This window comes from Rattus norvegicus, chromosome 14 (genome assembly GCF_021556685.1).
Source record: "Rattus norvegicus strain SHRSP/BbbUtx chromosome 14, alternate assembly SHRSP_T2T, whole genome shotgun sequence".
NCBI lineage: Eukaryota > Metazoa > Chordata > Mammalia > Rodentia > Muridae > Rattus > Rattus norvegicus.
Window position 1 is genome coordinate 34,548,730 of NC_141547.1, and position 18,823 is coordinate 34,567,552.

An 18,823-nucleotide genomic window follows, 5' to 3' on the forward strand; every position below is an offset into this window, starting at 1 on the left:
CCAATTCTTCAATCATATGAAAGTATTTGTTCTAAAGGAACTGTTTATATGTTGGAGTGCTTCTTTCCGGAGGATCGAACAATCTCTTTATATTGATTTTATGTGCACATACTGGGGCTGGAGAGATGCTCAGTGGTCAGAACACTTGGTGCTCTGGCAGAGGACCCAGGTTTGGTCCCAGCACCCACATGGCTGCTCACATCCATCCAGAGCTCCAATTCCAGGGGATCTAACACACTCTTCTGTCCTCAGTAGACACTGCATGCACATGATACATACATGTGGACGAACAGTCATAAAATAAGAGTAAATACGAGAAATGGCTTAGAGATTAACAGTAGTTACTGCCCTTGCTGAGAACTACCTGTAACTCCAGTTCTGGTGGATCTAAAGCCCTCTTCTGGCTTCTGTAGGCACCAAGCACGAATGTTATGCCTAGTCAGACATGAATGCAAAACACCCATAGAACATGAAATAAAGCAGAAAATGAAAACAGAATTAAAGACTTACATGTTTATTATTTTAAAGTGATATGCAATGTATAAATTAGACCATAATATGATGTTTTGAAACTGAATACATTATATGAAGCAAGTGTGAATAATTAATATATTATATCCACTATGGTACTTATCATTTCTGTGTGGTGAGTCATTCGGAATCCAGATAGAGAAAACTTTAACCCTCCCTCATTTGAGATACACACACACACATGCACGCACACGAGATAAGGAAAAAATATATATTTCTTTCTTGAATAGTCTTCTCTATTTTCCTATATCCCAGAGCTGGACAGACTCCTAGGAATCATTTAATCCTTGTTTTACCCATGCCTGGGTATGTTCTATGGTGTCCCAGCCAATTGGTCACCATCATCCAATGGACACCGGCCAGAGGCAGGGAACCCAATCTCCCAAGGATGCATTCCATTTTTAGCCAGCCTTAATTGTTAGAAAGCCTTGGGCTTTCTAAGAAAGTGCATGACCTCTGGACTTCCTGCTTGTTGACTATGCAGGACTGGGATTTAATAAAACCCATGAATCGAACTTTCCTTTGGGGACCCCTCGGAGGACTGTCATAGGACAGGCTGTCTGCTCACTTTAGTCAGAATTGCCCAAGCCCCCATTTGTGAAATCTCACAGTGGATTAAGCTGTCCTTGGTCCTGAGTAGCAAATTAGCCCCTGGGGTACCTTGCCTTTGCCCTACTTCAGCCTCTTCTTGTTGCTCCAGTTGCGGAAAACCTCTGTACGAGTCTTCAAGTTCCGAAGACAGCGGCTGACTTCCTGACTTTCTCTTGGTAAAGTGTTGCGTATGATTGCAGCCCAGATGCCAAAGGGAGGATTTATGGAGACAAATGGTCTCCTTTGCCGTGGGTCTGGAGGGTCTATTTTAAGGGGTAATCAGAGCTCACTTGTCCACACAACCTTGATGAGGGCGCTTCTGAATTGGGGTGTCAGGGTTTCCATTGGCATCTGACTGCTTGTTCCTTTGTTGCGTCCCAAGATTTATTAGGTCAGCTGGAGCTTAATCTCGCTCGCGTTTGCTTATTTTAATTCCTCTTTCTTTGTAAAACTGAGCTTTTGCCTTGCAAGATCTGTGGCTTTTCAGGGATTCTCTGTGGCTTTAAGATTTTATCTTTGTTGCTGGAGTCAAACTAATACGCAAAGAACTGTTGTATTAACAGAACCAATTCTGCAAATCTTTTTGCTTAGTTCTCAGAGGGTCATACTGCTCCAGCAGAGCCTCTGAGACCCACGCAGATAGAGTGTGGAGCTGGCTGAGGCAGGCTCATGCACTCAGTGGAGATTCTGAGGCTCGGCTTTCAGATGGGCAGCAGGTGCTCCATTCCCGAGTTTATTCTTGGGTTCCAGCAAGGGCACCATCATCATCGTGGAATCCTAAGATACCCTTACCTTTCCTACGAATTCAGAAAAGGAATCAGGGGAGGTAGGCACACATTTAAAGATGGCCTCCTTTGCTCATAATGTAAATATCATCTTTAGGCTGATTTTATCTATTTATGAGTTACAGTTATTTAAAACTGAGCAAGTAGGGTCTATTTCTCTTCTTTTTAAGGAGGGAGGGCTGGTTTTTTTTTTTTTTCTTTCTTTTTTTGAGGGAAGGATACCAGGCTCAGAATTAAGGGAAGAAAGGAGAAGTGATTGTAGGCTGTTCACGCTGAGAGTGCTGGAATCTTTTAGTAATGTGTTTCCTTGGAGACAAGCTGTATTTTTCTTTAGACCAGATCCTTGTGTGGGGGAAGAATATGCTTTCTTGGCAGCTTGCTTGAAAGAAAAGAACCCCCTCCCTCAAAAATCCTCTAACCACCTCCACCAACCAACAAACAAAAGCAGCTTCTCCTTGTCAAAAATTCAAATACTTCTGCAGTATAGTTCTTGACCGAGCCTCCTTAGCACTGTGACTTCTAAGGGTGGGGACAGAAAAATTCCTGATAGGACTTTGATCTCCCCGAAAGGTGGACTTACCCAGCAGAGCTTTATCACTCTCATCCTGAGAGCTCTTTGTCTTCAGAACTGAGAACAATGTAGCAACTTTCTTCTGTTTCATAATGAGAATCCCACCTTTCTCCTGAAACCGTTAAATTGAAAAAGAGTTGCATCAGATCTCATAGAATAGTTTGCTTGGGTGCCTCTTTGTACCCCACCGTCTATAATTTTTGTGTGATTCTACTTGGTCATAATTCTTTTAGTTTTCTCCCAGGGAGGAGCTGTTTCAGTTAAGAGAACACTTTATCAATTTAAATATATAATATTTGTGAGCAAATGTAAAAAGGGAAATATGTGTTAAAAAGAAAATGAATCATATTTCTGCCTGTGAGAGGGCACTGACTTAGGTATCTTAATCTTCATTCAGCTCTGCTTCAGTTGGGCAATCCATGTAGTTATTATGTATCTCTCACATACTAGAGCTTATGTCAGTTACCAAGCATAGCACTTGCAAAAGGTGGTCCTTAAGCTTCTGTCTACTGATGTGCATGTTTAACCTGTGCATTCCCCTTTAATTGTAGCAGCAGCAGCAGCAGTACCACCACCTCCACTACCACTACCACCACCACAAGCACCACCACAGTCACCAGCACCACCACAGTCACCAGCACCACCACAGTCACCAGCACCACAACCATCACCATAGTCACCACCACCAGCACCACCACAGTCACTAGCACCACCACAGTCACCAGCACCACCACAGTCACCAGCACCACCACAGTCACCAGCACCACCACAGTCACCAGCACCACCACGAACGACCAGCAGCACCAGCACCGCTACCAGGCATGAGTAGTATTTCGAGAGGCAAACCAAGAATGGCCATCAATCACATCCTTATTCATACAGATATTCACCATTGTTGTTGATCTGGATTTTCACGGGATTTCTCTTTGGCTTAATGAATCTTCTTCTCAGCACTTCGGAAGCAGAGGCAGGCCAATCTCTGAGTTCAAATAAAACAGAAAGGGGGAGATGTGGGAGCAGGTGTGGTAGAGGCAAGTGTGGTAGAGGCGGGTGTGGTAGGGGAGGGTGTGGTAGGGGTGAGTGTGGTAGGGGAGGGTGTGGCAGGGGCAAGCATGATGGGATGGGTCGGGGAGCAGAGCAGAATGTGGGACACGGTGGAGCAGGCCTGGAGCAAGAGCGAGGCTGAGACTTATCCAAACCCTGAAAATCTCAGCAGGAGACTAACAGGCATAAGGATTGCTCAGTCCCTGTTGTGGGCCTGCATACCCCAGGGCACTTAGCCTTACAGCCCGCTTTGAAGTTGTCACATCCCCCAGATGGTCAAATTACAGGTTTAAGCACCTGGAATTCCTCTTCATGCAAATGAAGCATTCCCAACAGTGCAGTCCCAGCCCATAATGTACAATCCCCCTGAAAACCCCTTCCCACTCCCCAAGATTTATATATCCCCTTTCTACCCCCGAATGAAAGAGAGCTGTTTCACTTCCCAGAACAGAGAAGAGCTGTCACACTGAAAACCGTCTCGGTACCCCAAGGGCAGACGCAGAGCCGAGTGTGCACATATTAATAAACCGGGATCTTAGTTACTTACTGCCAAAGCCAACCTTCTGAGCTTTAGTAAGGAAAACAGAAAATATATTATGCCGTGTGTTTGTATCAGTTCTCCAGTGTTGGCTACCAGCTACTGTCGAAGCTCTGAGGCTCGAGTGCAACTGTCACGTGTTGTTATAACCTCTGCAAAGTGTGTTGGCTTAGGGCTAGGTGACTTAGGCTGGCTCTGGCTGAAAATGTGTGTTTGTGGTCTGCTGGCTTATGCCCCTGTCCATAGGCTGGCCAGGGCATTCGCTTTAGGTGGGTGTCTAAGTTGAGACCACATTCCTGAAGTCTTGTATTTTCTTCCTGAATGCAGGGTCAGGTGGGCTTAGCATTCTTTTTCTTGCTGGGGACCAAACCCAGGGCCTTGCGCTTGTTAGGCAAGCGCTCTACCACTGAGCTAAATCCCCAACCCCTGGGCTTAGCATTCTTACAGTGATGGCAGAAGTGCCAGAAAGAGGCTACATGGTCTGGAGAGATGGATCAGCAGCTTAGAACACTAGCTACTCTTTAGAAGACCCAGGTTCGGTTCCCAGCTTCTACATGGTTGCTTACAACTCTCTGTAACTCCAGTTCCAGGGGACCCTAGCCCCTCTTCTAGTCTGTATAGAGGCAACAGAAACACATGTAATGCACATACATACATGTGATATAATTTTTAGAAAAGGAAAAGCAGTTTACCAGTGCTCATTTGCTGATAATGTGTCTTCTAGAGTCTCCCCTGGCTGAGACAAGTTCTGGGGCTCACTTGGATTTAAGAATGGGGAAAGATGGGGGGAGGGCGGCAATGGGGGGAGGGTTGGGAGGGGAACACCCATAAGGAAGAGGAGGGGGGAGGGGGATGTTTGCCCGGAAACCGGGAAAGGGAATAACACTCGAAATGTATATAAGAAATACTCAAGTTAATAAAAAAACAAAAAAAAACAAACAAAAAAAACAAAACAAAAAAAAAACAAAAAAAAAAACAAAAAAAAAAAAAACAAAAAAAAAAAAGAATGGGGAAAGAGCTGGGTGCTCTGGCATATGCCCGTCTGTCTATAGTCACCTGGAATTCTAAGACTCACAGGGCTGAGGCATGAGGATCAAGGATTCAATTCAAGGCCAGGCTTGACTGCATAGTGAATCACTGTCTCAAAATATTACACACATGCACGCACGTGCTCTCTCTGTCTCTGTCTCTCTCTCTGTCTCTGTCTCTCTCTGTCTCTCTCTCTCTCTCCCTCCCTCCCTCCCTCCCTCTCGGCTGTAGGGTGTGGTGATGGCAATGTCCTCTTGATGAGATGACCTGTAGTCAGTCATAGACTTGGAGCTAAGATGGCTTCACCAATAACAAGAGAAAGTACAGCATAGGACCGTTCATCTAGGTAGGCCATACCTTTTAAAGAGTTAGTGTATATCATATGTAAAAGATATGTATCATATCTTTTCATTTAATGTAACTACCATGTAGCAAACCATTTCTAGCTTTGTGAACATTTCCTGAACACTTCATTTTTGAGCTAGGTCTCCCTGTGTATTAACGCTGAGTGTCCAGGAACTTACTATTTAGACTAGCATGACCTCAAATTCCGCCAGTCTGCCTCCTAAGTGCTAGGATTCAAGGTGCACACCACTACACCCAGTGGCTTTGTTATTGTTTGTTTTTTATTAAAAACTGCATGATCCTAGCTGGTCTTGAACCTACTATGTGGATTCAAACTCTGAGAGGTCTGCCTGCCTCATCCACTCAAGTCCTGGGATTATAGTCGGGCTCCACTTATCAGTTAACACTTACTTGATAAGGCTCTCTGCATAGGTCATCTTACCTCACAGCAGTCATAGGAGATGCTTTTCCTAGCCCAGTGAGGAGACAGAGGTATAGAGAGGCTGAGTAACTGACCTTAATTCATATTCTTCAGAGTCAGCAGGGGCAGCCCACACTGTTATGTTTACTGTCATAGCATCAGAGAATGTGTCTGTAGCTCTTGAGTGTTTCTCTAGGTCATTTTTCTAGAGTCTGCAGTTATAGGGTCACTGCTGCCCCCTTTCCCCAACAGAATGTTTTTATTATTTGGGAATTTCACATAGTGTACTTCCCAAAACTCCCAGCTCTGCCCCCTGAAAGGCAAAGGAGGAGGAAGGGGAGGATGATGAGGAAGAGAAAGAGGAGGAGGAGAGGAAGAGGAAGAAGAAAAGAGGAAGAAGAAGAGGAGGAAGAAGAGGAGGAGGAAGAGGAGGAGGAGGAGGAGAACCAGCCAAGTCTAGCTTATGTTGCCCATATACTCACTGGAGTGTGGGTGCACATTACCTTTTAAGTGAGTGCGGCCTTCACTTTCCTGCCAGCAGACTGAACATTCAAGTTTGTGGCTGGGTCAGCTCATCCCTCCCAGTCCACTAGCAAAACTGTAAAACCTCAGGGTTGTTGGTGAGTGAGTGGAAAGCAGCAGTCACTCCGGGAGCTTTGACTGACATGTGAAGGGCTGGGGCAGTGAGCTGGGTTAGCGGATAGTGGTCTGTATCAGGATGGGCTGTGTGACCAGCTCACGAGTGACAGCACAGGACTCTGCAGATGGGAACCTCTTTCCTAAGGACAGCTCAATGGGGATTAGCCCGACAGTCCACAGGGCTTGAATGGGCACTGGAGAAGGGGCTTCAGGGACTGAACTTGGTGAAAGGCCACCATGTGGGTGGAGGCTTCTTATCTCCTGGACTTTTTCTGTCCCTATCCTCTCCCAATATGGGCTACACAGATGCCTGTCTGATGCTCATGGGTAGCCAGGATGAGGAATATGGATGAAGAGGGGGAGAAACCTGGTTGAGTTTTAGTTACCACATTTAGAATCAGAATTGTGAAGGAATGAAGTTGAATTGGGATTGGGTTGGGAAGTTCTGAACTAACTCTGGTGGGTATTCATAGCCACATGCGACTTTACTGCTGCCACATGTTGGGCCACCTATAAACACTCAAAGTCTTAGCTACAGTGTCTGTTGTGTATTTTGTACCTAACTCCTCCGCCCCCCTTTTTTTTGCCTCAGGTGAGTAGCAAAGACGAAGATTTTCTTGACCTCTCTGTTGATGTGGAACAGAACACCTCCATCACCCATTGTCTGAGGTAACTGCTCGCACTCTGCCTGGGGTTCGAGCTTTTGACCTGGCTCGTAAGCACATAAGGAGACTCAAATCCCACAGAACCATCCCCTGCTTTTAAACCAATGTAGCCTTATTATCTTATTTTACTTTCTATTCTTCCCCAAGAGATGAAAAGTAAATGTGGTCTGGAGTCAGGTCTTTTTGAGCAGAGAGGATCAGGTGGAAGTAATTCATCACTGTAGTTAAAAATAAACCTTTAATCTGCAATGCAGATGTGTATTAGCGCTCTCTCTGTGTGTGTGTGTGTGTGTGTGTGTGTGCGCGTGTGCGCGCGTGCACATGCATGTGTGTATCTGCCTGCATAAACTCACTCACGTATTAAGTTAATAAGTGATACAGATGCCAGCCATGACTTATTTTCTAAGGTAGCAGTTATCAACCTGCGGGGCACAAGCCCCTTTGGGGGTTGAATGACCCTTTCCCAGGGGTCTCCTAAGACCATTGGAAAATGCAGATACTTACATTATGATTCATAATGGTAGGAAAATTGCAGTTATGAAGTGGCAGTGAAAGTAATTTTATGGTTGGGGGTCACCACAATGTGAGGAACTGTATTAAAGGATCGCAACATCAGGAAGACTGAGAACCGCTGCTCTGAGGTAAGTTTGTACATGAACATTTATATGCCTTGAGAACCAGTGATGGAATTGCCTTTTCTGCATGGCTTTGATGTTCTGTAGAGATTCCTCATTAGCGTCAAGAGACAGTAATGAGCCAGAGTTTAACAACATGTGCCCAGGATCACTGCAGATAGAACACATTCGCATATGCATTGAAACAGTGCTCAGAGAGGCTGGGGAGATGACTCAGTCATTCTGTGGTGACAGTGTTTGACCGAAGGACCTGAATTCAGTTCTCAACACCCACGTCAGCCAATTCCAGTTTTGGGGAGATCCAATCCTACGGCCTCCGTTCTCATATGCATACATAGTGAAATAAATCTTTTTAAAGGAAAGGAAGTCCTTTAAATCTTTTCCTTTTGAAGGAAAGAAAATGTTTAGAACTGTTGCAAGGACAAGATTCCCCATCCCTACTCCCTTTCAGCAAGGAAATAGGTGCTTATAATTTTCCTAATCCTGTCCTAGACATAGGCTACAGAACGAATGTCACAAATCACCAAGCTGGCTATTTCCAGTCAAGTCGGGCTACACAGATGATCCCCAGAGCATAGGGATAAGGCTGCCCTACAGAGTGGCCAATGGTGAAGAAGCTGATGCAGCTCAGCAGTAGGGTGGGCTGCCCCAACAAACAGTTGCCACAGCTGTGGGCATCTTACAGTATCATAACAAGGCGCTGTCTGTTTGCATCAGTAAGAATCAGCAGACTGGAGCTTGCTGGAAGAGCTTCTTGGTATGGTAGGTTGTACGACTTGGGGGCTGATTGCTTTTCCGTTCATTTCCCAGTTCTTCCCTCTCCACTCTCAGCATGGAGCAAATGAGGAAAGTTTAAAGTATGTTTTTCAGGCCGGCCTCTTTCTTCAGCTTGGTTCTGTTAAGGGACTGGGCGACCCTCCTGTAAAAACAGACCATATTTGGGTCTCCTTTGCGCTCATGACTATATGGACCGATGTACTTGACTGGAAAAAGAGAAAGTTGTCTCAGCGTTGTCCTGTGGGGGAAGGATGTTGCTGTCCCCTCATGGGGTAGGTGTTGGGGTTTGAGGAGGTCTGACGGAATCCCTGGCTGTTAGAAGGAAGGTTGTGGTGATTGTAGCACTGAAGCAGACACAGCACTGAGTGCTTAGTTCTGACCTCAGACGTGTCGTGGAGAACTGAATCATGGATTCAGTTTTCACGGAGGAATTCCCCATGGAAAGGTAGAGGTGGTTGGAAATGGCAAAGATGGGGAAGGGCGGTGTGTGACTGCTCTTGCGTGAGTCACCTTTCTCATTACTGTGATAAAATGCCCAACAGATGAGACAACTGAGCGGGAGAAGGGTTGATTTTGGCTCACAGTTTGAGGGTACAGTCCATCACAGTGGAGAAGGCATGGCGGCCAGAACACAGGGCAGCTGGTCGGTCGTACCGAGTCTATAGTTAGGAACCATCGAGGTGAATGCTCCTCCCTCCCTTCTGTCCCATTTTTATTCAGTCCTGGACCCCAGTGCATGGGATGATGCTGTCAACATTCAGTGTGGGTCATTCGTTCCCTGTTATCCTCTCTGGAAACACAACCCCAGCTACCCCCAGAAGCATATTCTTAGGTATGTCTAAATCCAGTCAAAATGACAATGAGGATTAACCATCATAGCTTCCACACTGGCCTTTTAGATCCCTCAGATTATTACTCTCTGACTGGACAGTCCAGGCCCATCAGCGTTCCTGAGAAGTACTCCACAACTTTAGGTCACCCCTAAATTAGATCTTGGCCAGCTCACTAACACCTGCCCTCGTACGTCATAAAGAGAAGTCAGTCAGCGGCTGCCTGACGGGGCCCAAACCTTCAGTCTCTTCTGTCAGAATGCAGGAGACTCAGGGTGGCTAACTCCAGCAAACCCATTGGCTGTTTTTTTTTTCTTCCTGCCAAATAAAATCTTCAGATTGTGGTTGTAATGCCACATACATTAAAGTTCAGCACGCGGGAAGTAGAGGCAGGCTGACTTTTCTGAGTTCGAGGCCAGCCTGATTTACATAGTGACTTCCATGATAGCCAGGGCTCAGATAAATATAAATAAATAAACAAATAATAAAGTCTTTGAGTCTGGAGATGCAGTGGCTGTGACACTAGCCTCCCTGGCTCAATTCGGGTTGGATTCATTTTGTTTTTCAGTTAGGAGCTCTTTAACATCCCCTGTATTAGGGTTTATGATGTGAGGTTTCTGTCTGTCATCTCTCTTAATGACTGTTAGGGACTCATGCTGAAATCGGGGGCCCTGAAGTAAGTGTCTAGCCTCCTCCTTCCAGAGGGGTTTTGCGTGACAGATTCCAGTGTATTCCCACCAAACTCTCGCCCCAGAGACATGATATAAATAACATTAAAATTCAGAAGACAGCTGGAAAGAAACCATGAGCCCACACTGTTCTCTGAGCCAAAAACTCATGCTTCAGACCTCAGAATTGCATCCTAGGCAGGCTGAGCGCCTGTGACAGCGGATTCTAAGAAAGAGGGTGCTTCCCCCCTCCCCCTCCTTTGCAAAGCTCAGAGATGCCCTCAGGCAAAGACTTAGTGCAGTTTGTCCTGGTTGTCCTTCTCAAGCCTTTCTGGTGTTTTCTCTCCCCCTCAGCTCCTTTGCTCTCCCTGTGGCTCTTCACCTTGAAGAGTGTAGGTGTGAAAGGCTTTCTTCTTCCCCTCGCTTGAAACCCTAGTGGCCCAGGCGGTCAGCCAGGCGTCCCTGTGGCCTCTGAGTCCTCTCAGAGCTCTCTGTATGTGCAAACTGATCTTTAGGGATCCTGTTTCTACCTGTTTAAAGACACTCAATTTATATCCTGAGTTTGTACACATTGTCACCCTACTGAATGTCACCCAAATCCTTCTCCTATGTTGTCTTAGTTTTGGTCATTTCTGACATGGGACATTTTCTGGAGTGTGACACTCACAGATTTTTTTAAATTAATTTTTCAGTTGGCGTACTAAGGGATGCGTTTCATGTGACGTTCTCAGACATTACAGTTTGTTCTTACACCACTCCCCCTGCCTTCTCACCCACTTTCTTTTCTTGGTTCCTTTCTCTCCTCAAACAGTCCTCCCCTCTACATTCATATCTCATCGACTCCTCATTTTCTGTTAAAGTTCTTCCTCCCTTCATAGACCTTTATTTACATGCCCTACACACACACACACACACACACACACACACACACACACACACACACACACACAGAGACAGACAGAGACAGAGAGACAGAGACAAAGAGACAGAGACAGAGAGACAGAGAGAGACACACACACAGAAGCACTTGCACAGGCACACACACACGGCAGGGGAGAGACAAACAGAGAGAGAGAGAGAGAGAGAGAGAGAGAGAGAGAGAGAGACAGAGAGAGAGACACACAGAGAGAGACACACAGAGAGAGACAGAGAGAGGCACACACACAGAAGCACTCACACACACATACACAGAGAGAGAGAGAAACAGAGACAGAGACAGAGACAGAGGCACACACACAGGGACTGAGATAGAGAGAGACAGAGAGGGAGAGGCAAACACACACACACACACACACACACCCGGGGGGGGGGCTATCTTTCTGAATCTGGCTTATTTTGCTTAACGTAGTGATGTCCGTTCCATTCCTTTTCCTGTGCATTGTGATCATATTCTTTTTTTTTTTTTTTTCGGAGCTGGGGACCGAACCCAGGGCCTTGCGCTTCCTAGGCAAGCGCTCTACCACTGAGCTAAATCCCCAACCCCTGTGATCATATTCTTATTCGTGTCTAAATAAAAGACCATTGTACATGTGGACTGCATTGTCTTTATCCATTCGCCTGTCCACAGACATTAGGCTGGTTCTGTGTGTTGTGAATTGTGTAGCAAGTGGCATGGATATTCACGTGTCTCTGAGGTATCCTGACTCTTAAGTCTCAGGTATTCGGACTTAAGAATCCTTCAAGCACAACCTAAGCTGGGTCGTGTGTGTGTGTGTGTGTGTGTGTGTGTGTGTGTGTGTGTAACCACAATACTGATTTCCATAGTATATACCCCCACCCCACCCTGTGCACCCCTTCCTCTGTCCTCACCCCCTTTCTTTAACACTCGAGTCAGTGGTTCTCAGGCTTTGGTCATATGTTAGAGACACCTGGGATGCTGAGGAAGTGAAGCATTGCACACATGAAGAGCGTCCGTGAGTCTGGGCTTTGGTCTGTAGTGTATGCTCTGGTGATTCTGGGAGCACCGAGCCTTGAGAAACTCAGCGCCCTCTCTGTACTGTCTTGCTCAGGTCAGTGAGCCAGCACCGTTGACACTGCTCGGGATGTCACTAGAAATGATTTAATGTCTTTAGAATCAGAGTCTGTATTTTGACCGAACTCCTTAGGTGCTTCATTTGCAGGCTGACATCTGGATGGAACTGGAACATCTGGTCCCCACCCTCAGCCCCACTTACTCAGGCTGGCTCTGTCTCCGAAAAGCTTTTACGTTTCTTTATAAAGGCATGCATTTCTTATTAGATTTGTTCCCATGGTGAATCTGAAAATAATGCTTGATTGCCGCTACTACCCTCCTGAAGGCAAGACAGAGAGCTCCGTGCTTCCCCAGCCTTCTCTGTGCATTAGTAATTTATCCTACGTTCCAGAAAGATCTCTCTGCTGCCTCCTGCTTATTTTAACATGGCTTTGAAAAACTCCTCCAACCTTTCTTGCTCACTTTATTATTATTATTATTATTATTATTATTATTTTGATGTTGTTGTGAGAGAGGGCACCTCCTCATGTAGCCCAGGCTGGCCCCGATCTTCTTTACCTAAGCCTTTGAGTGCTATGCTTACAGGTGTACTACCTCATTCCCTTTTGTTCTACGAACCACCAGTGTGACCTGCTCTGCTTCCATTGCTGGACCAGCCGCCCACTAGCCTACCCTCTGGTCCCATTTCTCAGGTTCATTGTCTTGACAGCTACATACTTTTTATTATGGCATTATGCTCCCCCTCCCCCTCCTCCATACCCCTCTCTCTTTGAGACAGGGTTTCTGTCTGTAGCTCTGTCATGGAACCCACTATGTAGACCAGGCTGGCCTCTAACCCAGAGATTCTCCTACCTCTGCCTCCCAAGTGCTGGGATTAAAGGTGTATGCCACCACCACTTGGTGGCATTGTACTTCTGACCTGCTGGGACTAAGGAGGATGGTGGCCTTTTAAAATGTGGCGTTTAGGGCTGGAGAGATGGCTCAGAGGTTAAGAGCACTGGCTGTGTTTCCAGAGGCCCTGAGTTCAATTCCCAGCAACCACATGGTGGCTCACAACCATCTGCAATGGGATCCAGTGACGTCTTCTGGTGTGTCTGAAGACAGCTACAAGTGTACTCATACATAAATAAAAATCTTTAAAAAAAAAGAAAAAATGGGGCTTTTAAATTAATACAGATTGAGTATCCCTTATCTAACTGCTTGGGACTAGCATTTTGGATTTTGAGACTCGAAATGATCAACGATTGAAAACTCTCGCTGTGTTTTATCCTATCCCAGCCTACAAAGAGCACTCATAGCTTTTAAGGTTGCCTATTTGGCTCCTTCCTCTTGGCTGTGGTTTCCTTGATTGCTCTGATCAGGGAACCAGTCCCAAACAATACTGCAGAGCAGTTAGTCCCTGGGTCTGCATTCCGTTGTGGGTGAGTGTGATTGCGCAGTAAGGGCTGAAATCAGAGAGTTGAGCGTGATTGCTTGTCAAGGGTTTCCTTGCCTCCCGATGCCCTCTCAGCCTTTCTGTGGAGCTATTGAGAGTAGCGGTTCTCAGGAACACTGTCTACTCATGTCTTCCCCACGCTGTTCAGGAACCACTGAGCTGCAGGGACCATGCAAGCTTCTTAGTCATATCTGAGCTTGTGCTGCTCCCTGCAATGGTGGCTCTCCCTGCTGCTGTGCCTTTCCTCTGTGACTCTATTTCCCCAGCAGCTTCCTTCAGTCCACCTGACATTGCCTCTTAGGAAAATACCCTGATTATTCCAGGACACTTTTTTCTTTTCTCTCTGCTTTCCCCCTGGACTTTATTCTTCTATCTATCTATCTATCTATCTATCTATCTATCTATCTATCTATCTAACTGTCTGTCTTCATTCATTCATTCATTCAGCGTGGTCAGGCTGGTTATATATCAGTGATTGAAACACACAAGATCTCTCCCTGTTCTTTTAAGAATCCTTGACATATAATCCAGAGGAAAAAGTTCAGGGTTCTGAGTTCATGTAACAAGTCAGGCACCTTGTGCATGTGTGTAAATAAGTTCTGAGGTCTGTGGAGGCAGGAGGATGGTTGGGTCCTAGGACTGTCTGAGAAAATAAGAGTCAGGTTTGGGTAGAGGACTTCCTCAAAGGATAGGAAGAGAGTGACAGAGGGGGACAGATGATGCTTTCTTCTGGCCTCTGTACATAATGCGTGGGCGCGCGCGCACACACAGACACACACACACACATACACACAAACACATTCACACACATATACACATTTACACATAGATAAATACACAGTCACACATACACATAATTATACACCTACACACACTCATACACATATATATACATATGCATTCAAACACATACACTTATACACAGATACACACAAACATGCATACAAACACACATTCACATACATATACACACTTACACACAGATACACATATAGTCATACACAGTCACACACACATACACATAATCATACATATACACATACATATGCATTCACACACACATACACACACTTATACACAGATACACACATATATACAAATACACATTCACATACATATGCACACTTACACACAGATACACACACACATAAACACACATACATACAATACACATTCACACATATATACACACTTACACACAGATACACATACAGTCACACACACATATACATAATCATACACATACACACACTCATATACATACACACATATGCATTCACACACATACACACGCTTATACACAGATACATACATACAAACACATATTTACATACATATACACACTTACAGATATACATACAGTCACGCAGTCACACATACACAAAATCATATACACACTCATATACATACATACATTCACATACATACTTACACACATACACACACTCATACACATACACATGCATTCACACACATACATGCATACACACATACACACACTCATACACATACACATGCATTCACACACACACGCTTACACACATACACACACTCACATACATTCACATAGACGCACACACATATACATATTCACACACACAGACACATGCACACATACTCACAGTCATACAACACACTCACACAACACATACATTTACACACATGTACATACATTGCTCACATGTACAGATGCATGCACAGACACACATAGACATACACACGTACACATTCACACATATTCACACACAGATACACATACTCACAGGCACAGACACACACATAGTCACACACACACACATTCACACAACACACACAGACATGCACACAGTCACACACTCACTTGAACGTCACATTTACAGACACACTCACACTCTTACACACATACACTCTCTCTCTCACACATACACCCTTAAGAACAAAACAAACAAAATCTACCACAGTGGGATCTGAGCCTGGGGGCTCCCTAGGGAAACCCACCCTGGACACCCTGGAGAGGGGTGGTTCCCTGTGTTCTGAGTAGCCAGGCTTCCCAGCCATGGTGGGACTCTGAAAAGCTCTCCCATTGCTGAGAAGTTAACAGAGGAGGATACAGCCCATGCAGGAGAGTCTGCATCAGGAAGCAGCAGAGTAGAGTAGGAGGCCAGGTTAGACGATTGGTAGGGTCTGAGGCCCAGGACCTGGGGCTGTGGGAGTCTGACTATTTCTCCTGAGTACATGATCTTAATCAGGGGAGTCACCTCTAGTGGTTTAAGGGTAAGGTATCCTCAGGGGCACATTTGTACTTGTCTTTATATGAGGATAGTCATCTCCAGGTCCCCAGGACCTAGTGCCATTCTGAGGATTGAGCAAATGGACAATGCGTTCCTTTGATGAGTTCTCTGTAAGCGACAGTTCATTGATACCATTTTTTTTTTCTGTTTAATACAACCCTGATCATTCTGCTGCTGGGAGATGATGTGAAGAAGGGAAGTGTCAGCAGGCATTTTTGAAATTCCAGAGTAGTAGATTCTAAATGTTGTTTTCTAAATGTGTTTGAAGCTGACCACAGAAATGCAGAGTTGAATCCAGGAAAGACTGAAAGGCCATGATATTTAGAAAGTGAAAGCTCTAAATAGCAGGCAGAGCCTTCTGATAAGATTATATCCAACACAGCCACAATGGCCTTTGTTTTTAAAATAAGACAGACTAAAGTGCTTATCCTGTGGTGTGTGGGAGAGCAGTGGTGGATAGGCCACCACCTCTTGATGACTCAAGTGTGTGTGTGTGTTAGAGAGAGAGAGGCAGACAGAGAGACATAGAGACGTGTGTGTGTGTGTGTGTGTGTGTGTGTGTTTATGAGACAGACAGAGACAGAGACAGACAGAGACAGACAGAGATACAGAGAGAGACAGAGAGGCAGCATCTCTTGTAGCCTAGGCTGGCCTCAAACTCACCTAGGTGATGGCAGGTAACCTCGGACTCCTGATCTTGCTTCCACCTCCCTAGTGAGAACATTATGCGTTTGCCTCACCACAGCCAGTTAATGCAGCATGGAAGATGGAACCCAGGGCCCCAGGCATGGGCTGGGGCAAGCACTCTACTACCTGAGCTCCACCCTCCCCCGTCCTCAGGTTTAAGCCGGACATAAGACAGTAGTATGCAGTTCTGATTTCAGTATCTTCAACTCTTGTGGTCTTTGAAAAATGGAACCTCTGAGATGCCATTTTTAATTAATGTAGAAATCCCACTTTGGATTTTATGATTGCCTTTTTGGGACCAGGCTTGGTAGTTTTCTAACTACTGCTGCTGCTACTGCTGCTACCACCACTACTATTTCCTCCTCCTCCTCCTCCTCCTCCTCCTCCTCCTCCTCCTCCTCCTCCTCCTCCTCCTCCTCCCCTTCCTCCTCCCCTTCCTCCTCCTCCCCTTCTTTCTCCTCCCTTTCCTCCTCCTCCCCCTCCTCCTCCTCTTCTCCTTCTCCTCCTCTTCCTCCTCCTCCTCTTCTCCTTCTCCTTCTCCTTCTCCTCCTCCTCTTCTCCTTCTCCTTCTCTTCCTCCTCCTCCTCCTCCTTCTTCCTCTTCTTCCTCTTCCTCCTCCCCTTTTCCTCCTCCTCTTCTTCTTCTTCCTCCTCCTCCTCTTCCCCATCTCCTATTATTATTATTATTATTATTATTATTATTATTATTATTATTATTAAGTACTGCCCCTTTCCCTTCTGAATCTGTTAGAAAGTGTAGTTTGTATCTGTCTGGGTCTCCTTAAATAAAATTTTGTTTTGTTAGGGGACGGGGGCTGCTTTTGAACTCACCGTGTAGCTTATGCTGGCTCTAAACTTCCCATCCTCCTGCCTTCACCTCCGGAGTGCTGGGATTGCTTAAATCAGACTGTTTTTCCGACTCTCACAGTGAAGCCGCAGCCCGGTCCTGTAGACATGCTCTAATGGCGTTAACAGTCCAGTCTTAAGAAGGCTCTTCTGTGATTATTGTTTTCCCCAGTTTCCCTTGGGAATTGCCTTCCAGGTAATAGAGGGGTTCACATGCGGTGTATGAGGTGTGTCTGGCTGCTTTGTAAAAGGTGAAACTATTTTTCTCCACAGAGACTTCAGCAACACAGAAACGCTGTGTAGTGAGCAAAAGTACTATTGTGAAACATGCTGCAGCAAACAGGAGGCTCAGAAGAGGTGCGTGAAGGACCAAGCAGGGAGGGGGACTCGTGTCTGAAGGGCTCCTTGGGTCTGTGTTCTAAGCTCCACAGAGTCAGCGACCTCATCCAGATAACCTGGCTGTCTTGGTTAGGGTTTTACTGCTGTGAACAGACACCATAACCATGGCGACTCTTAGAAGGACAACATCTAACTGGGGCTGGCTTACAGGTTCCGAGGTTCAGTCCATTATCATCATGGCAGAGCATGGCAGCACCCAGGCAGGAATGATGCAGGAGGAGCTGAGAGTTCCACCAACATCTGGTTCTGAAGGCAAACAGGAGACTGGCTTCCATGCAGCTAGGATGAGGGTCTTAAAGCCCACAGCCACAGTGACACACTTACTCCAACAGGGCCACACCTCCTGATAGTGCTGCTCCCTGGCCTAAGCATAGAGAAACCACCACACTGGCTAAAAATGCTACCCTCAGAGAACTGTCCTATGTCTGTCTGTTCATGTTTTCTATCATCAATAAGTAGCAGGTATTAGCGTGTGCTGGATGCTGGTAAACAGTGGGGATTGAACATCCTCACTACCCTCTTAGGAGTAAGGCTAAGTCATATAAGGCACATGTGTGAGTTATCGCGGTACTCCGCACACAGTATACACAGCATTGCTGCTTTTCCTGTAGCCTTTGGGCTTCTTATTTCCAGTCAGAGATTTTTAAAACCACTCGTTATTTCATAAGGAGCTATGAACCAAGGACACACCAGTTGCAGGAATACGGGATAAAGACCTTAAGAGGACAGGGCTACACAAAGAACCGTCTTGAAGAAAGCTACCCTGTTCTCACTTGGCATCCTATCTGGAGTCCACCATCTTTTTACCAGTCCCTTCTAGTGACAGCTCTTGGATACTCTGAGTTAACTCGTTTACCACTGTCCCAAACCCAGAAACCAAGAAACTTGAACGTTTAATCTTCCTGTGAACTCCCACTTGGGATAAGTTTGTCTCCTTGGTTCTGGAGATTTCAAGGTAGCTCACAGATACCCAGTGGTGCCCTCTGGAGCTGAGGATCTAGACCTGGAGTTGCAATGCTTTTTTTTTTTCTGCCTCCTTCACCCTAACCCTGCCCATGGATATCTTTCTTCATAGCCTTGACATGAGAAGGCCAACCCCTATAGCAGGCAGCAGGAGCTGTATTTATGTAGTGTGCGTTGTCTCTG

General features: G+C 45.8%; 1 protein-coding gene across 3 annotated transcripts in view; it reads left to right on the forward strand.

Annotated features, from left to right (window-relative positions):
* The window catches only part of Usp46 (ubiquitin specific peptidase 46), a 69,204-nt gene that overhangs the window by 44,520 nt on the left and 5,861 nt on the right, over positions 1–18,823 (forward strand). For 2 of the 3 annotated variants that reach the window (NM_001191596.1, XM_087582481.1), the window contains 2 exon segments: positions 7,087–7,163; positions 17,552–17,635. In NM_001191596.1, coding sequence (NP_001178525.1) covers positions 7,087–7,163; positions 17,552–17,635 — 161 coding nt within the window. 3 annotated transcript variants of the gene reach the window in all.